The 14,241-nt window shown below is 39.0% G+C and overlaps 1 protein-coding gene across 1 annotated transcript in view; it reads right to left on the reverse strand.

The window, feature by feature from the left end:
• Positions 1-5,780: 5,780 nt before the first annotated feature.
• LOC139959449 (guanylate cyclase 32E-like) overlaps positions 5,781-14,241 on the reverse strand; it is a 112,558-nt gene continuing 104,097 nt past the window's right edge. Inside the window, exons 18-20 of the mRNA XM_071957087.1 lie at positions 8,392-8,635; positions 8,162-8,260; positions 5,781-8,063 (exon numbers count right to left, since the gene is read on the reverse strand). Coding sequence (XP_071813188.1) covers positions 7,423-8,063; positions 8,162-8,260; positions 8,392-8,635 — 984 coding nt within the window. The 3' untranslated portion in view covers positions 5,781-7,422. The remainder of the gene's footprint in view (positions 8,064-8,161; positions 8,261-8,391; positions 8,636-14,241) is intronic.

The following is a 14,241-nucleotide window of genomic DNA, read 5'->3' on the forward strand; positions in this document are numbered from 1 at the left end:
ATTGGGTAACCGTACGTAACCATGGTATCGTCCTGTATTAGGAACTGGTATTACCATTGGGTGACTCGCAAATGCGTCACGCTCACTTCATACAGTTTGGCGCAAATATAACTTGTCATCAAGAAAATAACGTGAGAACAAGAGAGTGTTAAAAAGACGCTAGCAAAAGCGAGGACTGATGCAGAAGCACGAAATAGGGCAACACAGCGAAAGACCCCCCTCACCCCCCCCCCAAAAAAATGATAAAGAAAAGAGGAAAGAAAAGCGTATCCCTTAGGGATTTTTACGTCCACCATGTTTTTCTTAGGGATTTCACCCCTATCATGTTTTTCTTAGGGATTTCAGATTTAGGGCTGCCTGGTAGATTAGATCAAGATCATTATCATGCAGATCAAGCTCAATCCCAATCAAGACCATTGTCATGGCAACACTATGCTGACAGAATTATAATTCAAATTTGAGATGAAAATGTCATGTCTTTGCTCAAATATACAGTTAGACACAAGTAATTTCACATTTTGTTCTATAATTTGAATTTATCATCATGGTGTTACCATGGCAACAGCCCTATTAAGACATGACAATGACCTTAAATGATCCAGATCTTGACTGCAATCAACCGGGCAGCGACAAATCAATGTAAAAAGGACCATTAGTTTGTATTTTTTGGTATATGCATATTATATGATATTTTTCTCAAAGTCCAAATTTAATCATGGCTATTGCCATAGCAACAGCCCTAATTAGGGATGACAATTGTCATAAAAAATTGAAACAAATTCATAAATTTCCACCTTTTATGGCTCTGCCTATCATAGAAGTTAACAAGCATAACCAAATCATATTACTAAAGCTTACAGAGATAGACTTGTTTGCACGCATGTGACAATATAAAAATGGAATTAATGGACTATAGCATATAGCCAGCCTACTTCTAGAGGAATGTGGTACTAATCCTGTTTGTAACAAATTCACGTTCATTGTGGCTGGTGGGATACTGAAGGCATGATAGTACTTTTGTAGGTGTGCCTTATTCTCTACATGCCAAACCTCACTGCAGAAGAAAACTTAATAAACATCTAGACCACAATAGTGGCCATGCAATATGTACAATAATGGGATTATTCCATTTCAAACACTGATATAGAGTTGTAATTCAATTTTAGTGGCACTTCAGCTAAAACTACCAATTCTGCAGCTCATATCATTGTGTTTTTTTAAGGGGGGGGGGGGGGGGTTCATATCTCTTTGAAGTTGCTCATCTTCGCATAGATAAACCAGACACATATTATGTTTAGATTCTATTGGAAAAATATCAACGTTGATGTAACAAGGTATGTTCAACAGGAGGTCAAAGCGTCATTGTCCTGTAGAACAAGTTACCATATCATTCCTGTAACTGGATTATGGAAACAGGTAAATTCTCAAGCTGTTTTAGTACAGGTTGTTCACAGCATGCAGTGAAGTTCAAGTTTAGTTAAAGTCACTCTGTCTGGACAAATTAAACATTACAAGTTTAAAGGTAGTCTGTATAGGCCTAAATTCTGGCCACTATATAATTGTTAGAAGTTTTCAAAAAGTATCTTTCCTGGAGGCATTAACCCTTCAAATTGTGCTCCGACATTAGAAATGAAGACACGAGATGATTGAATGTCCCTGTGAGGTCAATTTCTTCCAGGGTAGTAAAGAGTTTTGACCAAAGTGAAAATCTTGCATATTTAGGGCCAATAAAGCATAGTTATGACACACTTTGGGATAACTGCAGAGTTGGAAAAAGTGGACGTACCACTTTTCTGGTTTAGTGGTTTATTTGATTGTAAAGATATGGTACAATATGGTTAAAGTTACGTTTTCATGTATGCAAGGTAAAAATAATTGGCCTAAATCCACCAACACCCTGTTTCGATCAGATATCCCACTATTTTTTTATCTAGATCTGTGTACAGAGTGAAGCAATGGAAATAGAACAACAGTCATGGCAAAGCCTACAACTTGTAATGTTTTTGAAATTATAACCGAAAATGCTGTCTTTCTTTCTTAACATGTTGGTGTTGATCTTATTGGTCCTCAATAATCCTGTCTTTCACTTTAACATATCATGAGAGAAAATTTCATTGGCTGCTACACGTTTAAGCAAAGACAGGCCATTGACTTTACACTGCCAGTCGTTCGATGGGAATCCATATATTTTGCTTTCTGACGCGATTTGACGCTCGAAATTCTTTATCACCTCATTATTTCATTAAAGAACAAATGAGAAGGCGTGTTTTTTGGTTCTGGAAATTGTGTTCAACTTGATAATTGTTCTCATAGTAAAACATATAACCGACCATGGTCTGCATCCTGTTGTAACTTTTTATTCGTGTTATGGAGTCCTGTATAAGTCTTAACGACAAACCCGTTGGACCCATGAGAATCAGCCATTTTATTTGTAATTTACAATCAACATTAAACTCTTGGCCGTATCAAGTTGCACATTAAAGCATTATATAGGTAATCCGAATGTTTAAAGATTATCCGAGTGTGGAAAGCAGTTCAAGGAGGGAATTATATGGGTAAATTCTGCATGGTTTAATTGAGGTCTTTACCAAACTCCCAAAAGATGTTCTTCATGTGGATTATGAGAGTTTCAAGTACATATTGTTTGAAGAAGAGTGACAGTAATATCTCATTCTAATTAAGTAACACCTCCCTGCTTGAAGGATGTTCTAGAAAGCATCGATTATCTTAAGTTGCCTCGGAGCTATAAAGGGATAGTCACCATTCCAGTTAAATTTCCTTATGAATTATCCCATGTATAATCACTTGATGCCCAGGCTGATATATATTCAGAATATTATGTTTGTGACTATCATCCAATTTCATGTTTTGATTTTTCCTTCATTAACTTTCTTTAAACAAACTTATCTCTACAAGAATGACGTATTTAAAGTGTGAGAAACATGATGAGACAAACATTGACGAAAATCATTGCTATTGACACAGTGCCATTTTTATGGGGATGTAGAGCCCGAAGCCTTATTCACATATCTGTTCTAATTTGAACCACATTTTTTTGTCCATTTAGAAAATGTCATAATTAGAACCAAGGAACATTTATCACTGGAATTTCTTGGGTTCAAATGCCAGTTTGTCTATACAAAGAAATATTTGCTTTCACGCATGGCCATCACAACGGGGTTAGGGGCGGGGGGGGGGCGGGGACATGGCCCCTCCACCTTTTACAAATAGAGAAAACCTTGACTCGGCGGTTGAGTGAGAAAAATAAGGAAGTGTAAAAAAAGTATACAATAATGTGATAATGAAAGTCAAGAAACATGTGTCAGGCCCGTACTGAGAAGGTTGGGCTGCAGTGATGAAATTTGCAAGGTCAGGGAAGTGTCTTCCAACTACTTCAGGGTTGTTATTAGCAAACAAAATATTTTGGAGCTCATCACAGGTAGGTCACGGACTTAACAAAACCCCTCCCCAGGACACAAATCGATAACTTTCCATCCCAGCTCCTCCTCTCCTTGCACTGTGTATGGGCCTGAGTGTTGTATACACCATTGTCGATTTCGTTTAGGATGTAACTTGAAAAACACACTCGGTTACCGTCCTATAATGAGCTTTATGCACGGATGAATTTCATATTGGCTAGGCAACTCTCGTAGACCTATAAAGTACAGTTACCACAATTGCCAAATCTTACCCACTGTGTGTTGAGGAAATACGGTTACAATGAAGTTTGAACTCCTTTAAGTTCGTCATCTTTTACCTCTGCGATTATCATTTGTTGTTGTAGCTTTTGCCTGCTCTATCCCGCAACCGCCCTCCGTTGGGAGGAAGTTAGGTTGATGCGATCTCTCCCTCTGTAAAGATGACTGTGAACGTAATGCAGAGTCCGAATACAACATGCAACATATACGAAGGATAAAATAGCAGCAATCACAACAAAAACATGATTAACATCTTTTACACAAGGAAGCCTTGTTAATTTTTCTTCTTTTTTCCCCTTTTTTATTTGTGGCAACGCACAACGTCTCATGTATTTCCTGTAACATCTAACTATGTATGCATCTGCTTTTAATGATTGATATGATATGAACTTAATTGCCTTTTGAATGTCGAATTGCCAAAATTTCATGCGGGACAAAATAAACTATGCAGTGTTTGCGGACATTTTGTAACAGGACATTTCGGCCGGCCGGACTATATTTTCTGTGAAGGGGGGACACACTTTTCAGCAGATAATGTCCGACCGATATAAATGTGCTGGTACAGAGCCTCCCCGCTGACACTGTGTACAGGGGGACACTCTGTACTGTCACACCGGAAGAGGCAACGGTCTTCACTCTTGATAAACGGAAAGTTTATCCAACTAAAACACTCCACCATGAAAACACTTTCTCTTATCGTACCTCTGTGAAAGGGTTGCTGGTGGGAAGCGTCGACCTTCAGGACACATTCTTACACTTACCGGTCCCCAATTTCAACGGAAGCTGTGTCTGTCGTTCTTCTGCTTAGAAACACTGATTGTCAGTTCATAGCGAGTCCCATTAGGTCTGTAAATATGCACCCCGAACTCGAACAACCTTGACACTAATACTTTCTCTCCCTCTGTACGTCAATTTGAGACGAAAGTGAGATCGTTCAAAAGAATGATCATGTTGGCCTCGGTGGCCCTGGATTCCAGGTCGATACCCGCCAATCTTAACTCTTCTCACAGATGAAGGGGTCTCTTCTCCCCCCGGATATCAGAAGCCTTAATTAACTGCATGGGGACTATGAGGAATTCGTTTCGAAATGAAGCGAACAGAGCAATTCCGTAAATCATATAGGTATTTCATCTTAGCTAGAACTCGTTTCGGTCATGCTTTCAAAGACACCCTTTCCATATCGATGATGGTGATCTACTAGGATCAGAGGATCGGACTGTACTAGACGCATCACCGACTTCAGCAAAGCCACCTTTGAGGTCTCCTCGATCGCATAGACGATGGAGCAGAATTGCATAAGTTCGACTCATACTTGTGTTTTTTGTATTGCTTGTGTTACAATGATCTAGTATGTATAGCGACATAAGTTTTTATATATTGATATCGGATGTCGCCGTTAAGGTATTGTCATGTACGGTGTTCATGTGTTTTGTTATCCGGAAGCATCGTCAACACCTGGTTGAAAGTTCTCAGTAACGTCTGCTGGGTTTTAGATTGTGTTGGCACATGTTCTTACATTCATTCGGTATCCAATCTTGCCCATACTGCTCTTACGCGGCACGATTAATTCACACCCTACCAAACCTGCCAGTACAGTGTCAGTCAGTGTACATCTGGGCGCTTAAAAGTTTGACTAAAGGTGTCGGACATACGATTCTCTGAAATTTGTCCACGTGTGAGGGGTCCAGTGTTGTAACCGGTCAGAAGACAATAGGAAGGGTGAGGGATAGTTTCAAGAGAAGGGCGGTATTCCGAAATAGATATCGGAGGAAGAAAGTATTAACAGGACACCATGTCACGTACTGTAGACAATGTTGAGCGAGAGTGCGTTAGTTGTGAGGGGTCAGGTTTCACTCGTTAATATCCAAACCAGGTAAGCTTTGGGAATTCCAAGCAATATAAACAGGTAGACTAATGATCCTGAAATATTCTTTTTACTTGCTGTTCTCGCTGCCTATTCAGTTTTTTCTTTCAATAACGCGAACAAAACGCCAGCGTTAAGAAAAATGAGAAAAAGCATGTTTTATCAAGTATACGAACATTTCATTTATACAAAAAAAAATGCACCATTGTTTCAATTAGTAAATATATATATATAATTCATTTGAATAATTGTTATACTAACAAAATTAGTTCGCCGAAGATATATGTGTAGCTAGTGTACAAGAAAAACACATTGCAATGGTTACAGCACATAAAGTATAAAAGTGGACTCAATTTGATAACGTTATTACGTTATGCGCTATTATAATTTCTACACGGAGGATTACATCTAAAAGCTGCAAATATTTGAACCACATCCTAAGGCCCCATTGTACACGTGCAATAAATTATCCTTACTTACCAACAAGTAAAAGAAAATGTGACTTATGTGAAATGTGAACTTATTGTTTAGCGTTACATCTGTCCTAAGTCTCAGCAGACCATTTACTATTCAAGGGCTAATGCTAGTGCTAATACTAGTGCTTACGAAAACATAGCAGTAAACTGCCTACGCTGCGAAGATTCGAATATTTCCGAAACTTTATACTGTATCAATTATGCGTCATTGCAACTGTGCATATCAATTGTATTTAATATGTGCAGTGTAATAAAAATTTACGATCATATATAAGAACGTCGATGATGATGGTGGTGGTCGTGCCTGTACCATACTGAAACAACTCTTAGATATATATACACCCTACTAGCTTTAGTAAATTGATTCATTCCTACTACAAGAAAGTCTTTCTGGTAGACAGTTGTTGTAAAGTACATGCTGGATGTGTCGTGGTAACATGCTCACACATGACAAATTTACAGATTCCCGCATATATAAGTCTCTTACAAGCTAACAAGTCTCTGATACAATATAGAGTATATGGGTTTGCCTAATTATTATCATTCAAAACCCCTAACAGAAACCTTGGCAACTCATCTTTGAACACCAAAAAAGTCGATCTAATGTATGTCCAGTACTGAACCGAACTCGCATGTCAGTTTTGCAGTGACAATGATTGTACCAAATTCAAATGCACTTTACAAAATGATATGAAGTTTCTTATAATCTGCTTTTCTATTTTCACCCATAGTTATACTAATATAGAGGATACATTCATAACAAACACGAATATACCAGTACACTGTTTAAGATTACAGTGTACGCTTTCAAACCGGAGTCATTATTGCTTTGATGTAAATGAGTTTGAATAAACATGAGTCATGCTTGTTTACTTGTAGGTGTCTCTCAAATGTAACGAGATAGCTTCATGAAAATTCCATAATTTTGTGTCACATATGTGACATCACTGCTTCTCATTTGCAGTGTAACTGAAAACTTATCTAGGTAAAACATTACAAAGAAAGAAGCAAACATCTCAAGCTCTTGTTCCTGAGTGTAATGTTCAGAGCAAGTGCAACTCTTAGTTGGCTTGCTCATTCAAATCTTATCGTATGTGTTCATGTTGATGGGTATATTCTCAAAGTGTTCAATACTTCATGTTCAATCTGTTTACAAAAGGTAATCAGCTATTGCATTTTATACATTCGGACGATAAATCCCACTAGATGATAGATTTTGCTCCAGAGAACGCTAGTCACGATAAGAAATTGAACACTTTTTTTGGGACCATATAAGAGAGAAACTTTATAAGTGTATTAAATGATGTCTATTGTGTAGGCCTTCAATACGATAACATGATGGAAACTCGACGCAATACCATTTGGTTCTTTAGAACAAACACATCTAGACGGCAGTCTCGACATCCTTTGGAACGGTTATTTCATTGTTCACTTTGCTAACAGGAAGTTTGAAAGTCAAGGCACTATCGCTGAATCGTATTTTCTTGTTCTCGTCGGTTAAAAGGCAAGTTGACTCGTTTGCATGGTCTTCCAGAGGCGTTGTTCCATTTTCCGGGCCTTGGTACCCTCCATCGAGCGAGGAAGAGTTGGTCAGACCTGCAGAATTCAGAGTATCCACCTGAGGGAACGAATCAACGCAAGTTGAATGAGGCCGTTGTAATTTCTGAACATTTGATTCAGCGTCGTGATCACTGATTAGACCCAATGCATTCAGCACTTGATTGGAAAGTTTTGTTTCACCGTCTTTAGATCCAAGGGCAGTGGCACTACAAGATGGCGGTGTCGAGAGAAGCTTCGAGCGACGAAGCAAAGTATTTGAACTGCGAGATTCGTAGTTACTCAATTGGTCGTCGGAATCTGACTTCAGGGGCTCATTTCTACGGTATGACGCATCTTGATCTGTGAGCCAGTACGTTAGCAGCTCCCCTTTACCTTTCATTGCGACAAACCCGCGCTCCACAAGTACATAACCGGTTATTTCCATTAGAATTCTATAGGATTCCGTACTCAAGTGAATTTTCAAAGCTGTGGCAGAAAGAATGAGAATGATTGACTTAAGTTAATGTTAGCAATGGGCTTGTATATAAGGAACGAGTTCTGTCGGTCAGAAGTGGCACACTCACCTTCACCATTTGATTCCATTCGAGAAGCAGTGTTAACAGTATCACCAAACAGGCAATATCTTGGCATCGTTGAACCAACAACGCCTGCCACCACAGGACCTATCAAATGAAAAAAAAGTGAGTTACTTCGAAGTAAAAAATTGTATGTCATTACACTTCTGTGTGGTATTGGTTCTAAGTCTCTACTTATCAATGTGATAGAAAGTTGAAACAAACAGCATAGTCTGTACCTGAATGTATACCGATACGTAATTTTAAAGTTTCGTTCGGTTTATGGCGTATCCTGAATCGCTGAACAGCATCTAACAGGTGGAGCGCCGTCGAACCAATCTCACCAGCATGTCTAATGCCATTCCGTAGTGGTAATCCTGATACTATCATGTATGCATCTCCAATGGTTTCCACTTTATAGACGTCATAATAGCTGATAATCGTATCAAAGAGAGTGTAGAGGTCATTCAGTAGATCAACAACCTAGATAACAGATGAAAGAATATTATGTTAGCGTTAGGTATTCCATGATACCAGCTACCATTGACACAAACATATTAACAGTCCTCTGTCGCTCTATAAACGAAGTAAAGCATCTTTTGGGCTTTCTAGATCAATTTTGGTTTCGATGATAATCGTAACTTATGTAGTCATGCATGCGGCTGTGTGTGTATGCGCGTGCGTGTGTGTGTGTGTTTGTGTGACCCTTGCTTGTAAACACAATATCTCAAGAAAGGAAGCTTGGACCAATCTCATGGTTCGTGTGTAGGAGTACCACATTGAGTAGAAAAAGCCCATTGTTTTAAGAGGAGGTCAGAGGTCATTTGTGGTCACCAGAGGTCAAATAGTGAAAACCTTGTAAACACAATATCTCAAGAAGGGAATCTTGGACCATTCTCATATTTAGCATGTAGTTGTGAAACGTTGAGTTCAAAGACCCCTATTGTATTTTGGGGAGGTCAAATTTCAGTTTGGGTCCCTTTGGATCAAATTGTGAAAACCTTGTAAACACGATATCTCAAGAAGGGAACTTGGATCAATCTCATATTGAGTATGTAGTTGTGATACGTTGAATACAAGAAGTTTATTGCTTTTTGTGGAGGTTAAATGTCGTTTTGAGTCACCAAAGATCAAATTGTGGAAACCTTGTTTTATAATCTGCCGTACCTCCCACGGACCATTCTATTAGATAACATGTGCGTTACGCCTCATCAGAATAGGAGAGACTGTTGGCAATTGGAAATTAGCATATGGGCATCCGTAGCATCCGAATTCAGAAGTCGAACAAATTGCCATTGGCTTAACTGTGTCGCTAATTGCATACGTCGTTGCATTACAAAGGTGTGCTGTTTGTATATACAACGTTGCTATTGGAATAAACGATACAATTATAGGTATTATATCTTTGCTTCCGTTGTTGAATTTTTCCGTCGTATTTGGCAATTTTCGAGATTCAGTGCCAAATAAAAACTTCAGGTTTGGATGTAGTTACGTTGGGGAAATGACCAAGCGCCGAACGAAATTGACTGTCGCCTAGTTAGATTTTTAACAATGACCAAACTCAATGCGATTTAACTGTGTAAATGGTTTTCTATCTGCACGTGCATTATGTATGAGAAGTTGTCATGTGCGGAAATTGTTCACATACTTCACGGAGCATTTATAACATATAGCGATAACATAAGTTCAAATCTAAAATAGCAATGTATTACAGGGAAAGTTTTGAGCCTACGAAGTACGTAATGTGTTCTTAAAGCATTCATTAATATGTTGTGTTCATATATTAATTTCTGAACCAATTAAAAAAAGTTTATTTAACATCGATATCACGACGACTTGGCTATGCGCAGGCAAGATCCTATACACAGTACTAGCGACCCAGGTAGACAACTAACAATAAACATTGGACATCCCCATCTGAAGTTTAGATATGAGAGCATTAAATTACCAACCTAATAAACAAACTTTATAACAAGTTGTAGGCTAACCGCTTTATCCGAGTTTCGGGATATTAAAATTCATGACACAAGACCATTTGAGATTTGTTCTGCAGAAAACAACAAATCCACAATACACGATTATAGGTAATTTTGTTAAAACATTTTCGACGACAAAGCATGGAACTGCCGAGTTGGTTAGACTTAACAATGTGCCTTACACTAACAGCAGTAGGATGAAATCGGGTTCGTTAACACAACAACGTGAGGGAAGAAATGTTTCGTATCAGAATACCAATATACTTAAGATGGCCAAACACTCCTAAGTTATTTCTTAAGGCGTTTCCTACATGCCATCAGTCATAATTCGCAAAATATACAACTATTTAAGGAGTTTTGAGACAACTTTGCTGTTTTTTTGCTGTTAGGATTTCTTGAAAAGACAGATGCTTTTTCAACCTTAGATTTTTAAAAGATCGCAGTGTAATGAAGTAATAGCGATATTTTTCGCGCACCAATCTGCAGCTAAAAGGCAAGATAAATAATTGGGAAAATGTTAGTCGCGCTTATCGACTGAGTAGCGGTTCAAAGTAGCAGTGGGGTACTGAATAGGCTTAGGACTCCCGCACACCTAGCTACTGCATAGTATATGCCTTGTACTATATAGGAGCCCTAATGTAATAGAATCCAAGCTGTCTTCGTATAGGTATTTTTGCAGATGTATCATCTTTAATTGTTTGAGACACTATAATATACGCATCGCTGCTTATTTATTATACTGCGACATGTTTTACTCTGTTAATTATTACTTTTGGTGGAAAAAGTTTAAATTTCATACTGCACAGAAACATAATTTTCCAATGTGCAATTACGTAGCACCGTGTATCTACGTAAGTGTCTAAACTGTGTTAATTCTTCAGGCGCGTATCCAGGATTTTCTAACCCGGGGGGCGCGAATTACTATCTAAGCGGAGCGCCACCATCAGTTGGCGCGGAGCGTACAAGAAAATTTCTGGTTTTGATACCCCCCAGATCACCGGAAATGGCACTTCTCGGGCTTGAAAATGACCAACCAGATGTGCACTTTTGCCTGAGAATCAAGTATTTCCCAAAAGTTTTTTTCCATCCATAACCTTTTTGAAGATAGTCACCAGTCACACATCATGTTCGACCTCATTGCATGTCCTATGGATCATTGCTTTTGTAGGTAATTCTACGTCACGGCCCACAATATCCGAAAGCCGCACTTTTCAAGGTTTTAAGCCGATTATTTGTTGAGAATTTGAAAATTCCCATTTCTCGTGAATAAAATCACTTTTAAACATACCCATAATGTTGCAGAAAATTCAATCTATGGACAAGCAATATAGAAAAACCTCCTGGAACCCCTAACAGACAGGTCAAAATTGCACGAGTAGAGGAAAGTATGATGAAGAATGTTGGTGAGGAAATTTTGGAAAATTCCGACACAGTTAATTTATTGGTGTAGAAATATTGCAACCTCTTATAATGGCTATTATAAAACTTGGTTGAAGGGAATGAAAAATAGCAGATATTTCCGATATCAGGTATATCGAACCGAACACTACACACGTAGGCGTAGGTCCCGTAGGAGGCGGGGCTGCAGCCCCCCCCCCCCCGCAACCATTTTTTCGGGCACCTACTGAAAGAAAAATAAATAGCAATGAATAGCTTAAAAATGATCTCCTTGGTAATTAAAATAAAGTTGTAAGCTTGGCCGACATTACTACTGTAAAAGAGAGTTTTGACATAAATGGACCTGTATGCTTTTTCTCCATCTACATAAGACATTTGGTTGTTTACATTAGCATCCGGCGGTATACTGTGCAACTTTCATGGACCGTACGGTAAACGATGCCATGCAATGTAATGAGCGATGCTTGCTTATATGATATTGGCATCGATATGTTGAACGCGCGCTTCGCGCGCGAAAAATTTTGGCTTTTTTTCGGGCAAGTCATTACAGCCCCCAAATCCAATTGGGCTCCTACGCCTTTGACTACACACAAAGACAGTTTTTGAGGCTGTTCATCGTGGAACATGCATTCAATGCTCACTGATATGATGTTATATCTGCTCTTTGCTTTACAAATTCGAACAGGCGTGTAGCGAGTAATTGCCAAGAGAGGGGCGAAGCCTGTAGGCAAACTATCTAAGCGAAGCGCCACCATATGTTGGCGCGAAGCGTTCAATAAAAATTTTGGCCGAAAATGACTCCCAGATCGCTGGAAATGACACTTCCCAGGCCTTGTAAGTTGCATCTAAGCATTGTCTATTTTGAAATTACTAGCGATGTCATAAAGAAAATTTGCTCGGGGGGGGGGGGGGGGCGGTCGCCCCCTTCCCGAAATGCGTCATGTTCCCCGACGACTCGGTCGAGTTCAAGACCAACCACGGTTGGTTCCATAGTACAATTGTACAATTGTTTAAGGCGTCCATACACACACACGCGTTATGATAGACCAAATATAGTATTTATATAGATACATTATTAGTGAGAGAGGAAAAATGGAAACGTCAAAAATGGAGTTGTCGGTGTAAGGGATAGGGTGAGGCGCAAACCCCTTCCGTAATCCTCGATCTGTCACTGGCTACCATGTGTATATAATAGGGATCAGCGCTTTAATAATGACTGTTCCTCTTTCTCTTCCCGAGGTCTTGGCTATCTTCTACTCCCTCCTTTTCTCCTTTTTCTCTCTTTTTCTTTTTCTTTTCCCTTCCTTCCTCTCCTCCTTTTCTTTTTCCCCCTCCTTTTCCCTTTTTTCTTCTCTTTTTTCTCTCCTCTTTTCCTTACCCGGGGGGCGCGCGCCCCCAACGCCCCCCTGGATACGCACCTGTTCTTTTAAACGTATTTTTCGAGGCTTGAGAAGAAGCCTGTTGTCTTTGGTAGAGATCAATCTGTATGCTGAATACAAGACAATTTTCCATATCGGTCATCAGCTGCCAATGTGAATATTGTGAATACAGTTTTGCTGTTAGGTTTTACGGATGGATGGATGGATGGATGGATGGATGGATGGATGGATGGATGGATGGATGGATGGATGGATGGATGGATGGATGGATGGATGGATGGATGGATGGATGGATGGATGGATGGATGGATGGATGGATGGATGGATGGATGGATGGATGGATGGATGGATGGATGGATGGATGGATGGATGGATGGATGGATGGATGGATGGATGGATGGATGGATGGATGGATGGATGGATGGATGGATGGATGGATGGATGGATGGATGGATGGATGGATGGATGGATGGATGGATATTCATGACTGTAGTTGGACACGCTGATTGTGGTTCGCCAGCATCGAAACTCGTCTAGCAAGGATCCCAGATGTTCGCAAGGCGCTACCAGAAGATCTACAGACCAACCCCTACCCTGGTATTTAGTACGGTACTCTGACTTATATATCGTATCATGTACCTATACTTATGTCAAGTGTCAAGTTAATAACAGTCATTAATATTACCCTAAAATTTAGAATTGTAAAGATCGGTGAAAAGAAGGTGATTAAACGAGAATTATATTTGATCGAAACATGAAAGGACGTTGTCTTTCCATTTATTGTCTATCTAGGTACGTCAGTTATTTTTTCTGTTGTCATCCTTAACAATATGTGTAAAATCCCTTCTACAAAATTCATAGTTAGGTGTCCCTTGACAGGTATTTGTGTGTTGAAGACCTTTTTAGAAAGAAAGATCAGAGGTCGATGAAAGGAAAATTTTTGTTAAAATGACAAACGTTGAATAAATGTCCAACCTTTACAAATGTAGTTTTATCACAAAGTAGATATGCAATTCCTACGACTAAGTTGAATATTCGGATAAAAATTTAACAATGAAGGTTATGATCTTTAAATTATTTAGCCCATAATCAATTGTTCAGGAAGGGTACTTATCCACTCTTGTTAGGTGTGCTCAGATATCCATAATAGTATATGAAGGAAAACTTAGAAATGATAAATAAAATTACTCATCACAAGCATATCTCTATCACATTTGTTACTGAGAATGGTTGGGTTTTTGCTTCTTTACCTTTTAAACAATTACCCTCGTGACATACATGCTGCAGATTCAAATTTGTCAACTAAGAACTAAAAGATCGTTACTACAATGTTGAT

This window comes from Apostichopus japonicus, chromosome 19, assembly GCF_037975245.1.
Source record: "Apostichopus japonicus isolate 1M-3 chromosome 19, ASM3797524v1, whole genome shotgun sequence".
In the NCBI taxonomy this organism is placed as follows: Eukaryota; Metazoa; Echinodermata; class Holothuroidea; order Aspidochirotida; family Stichopodidae; genus Apostichopus; species Apostichopus japonicus.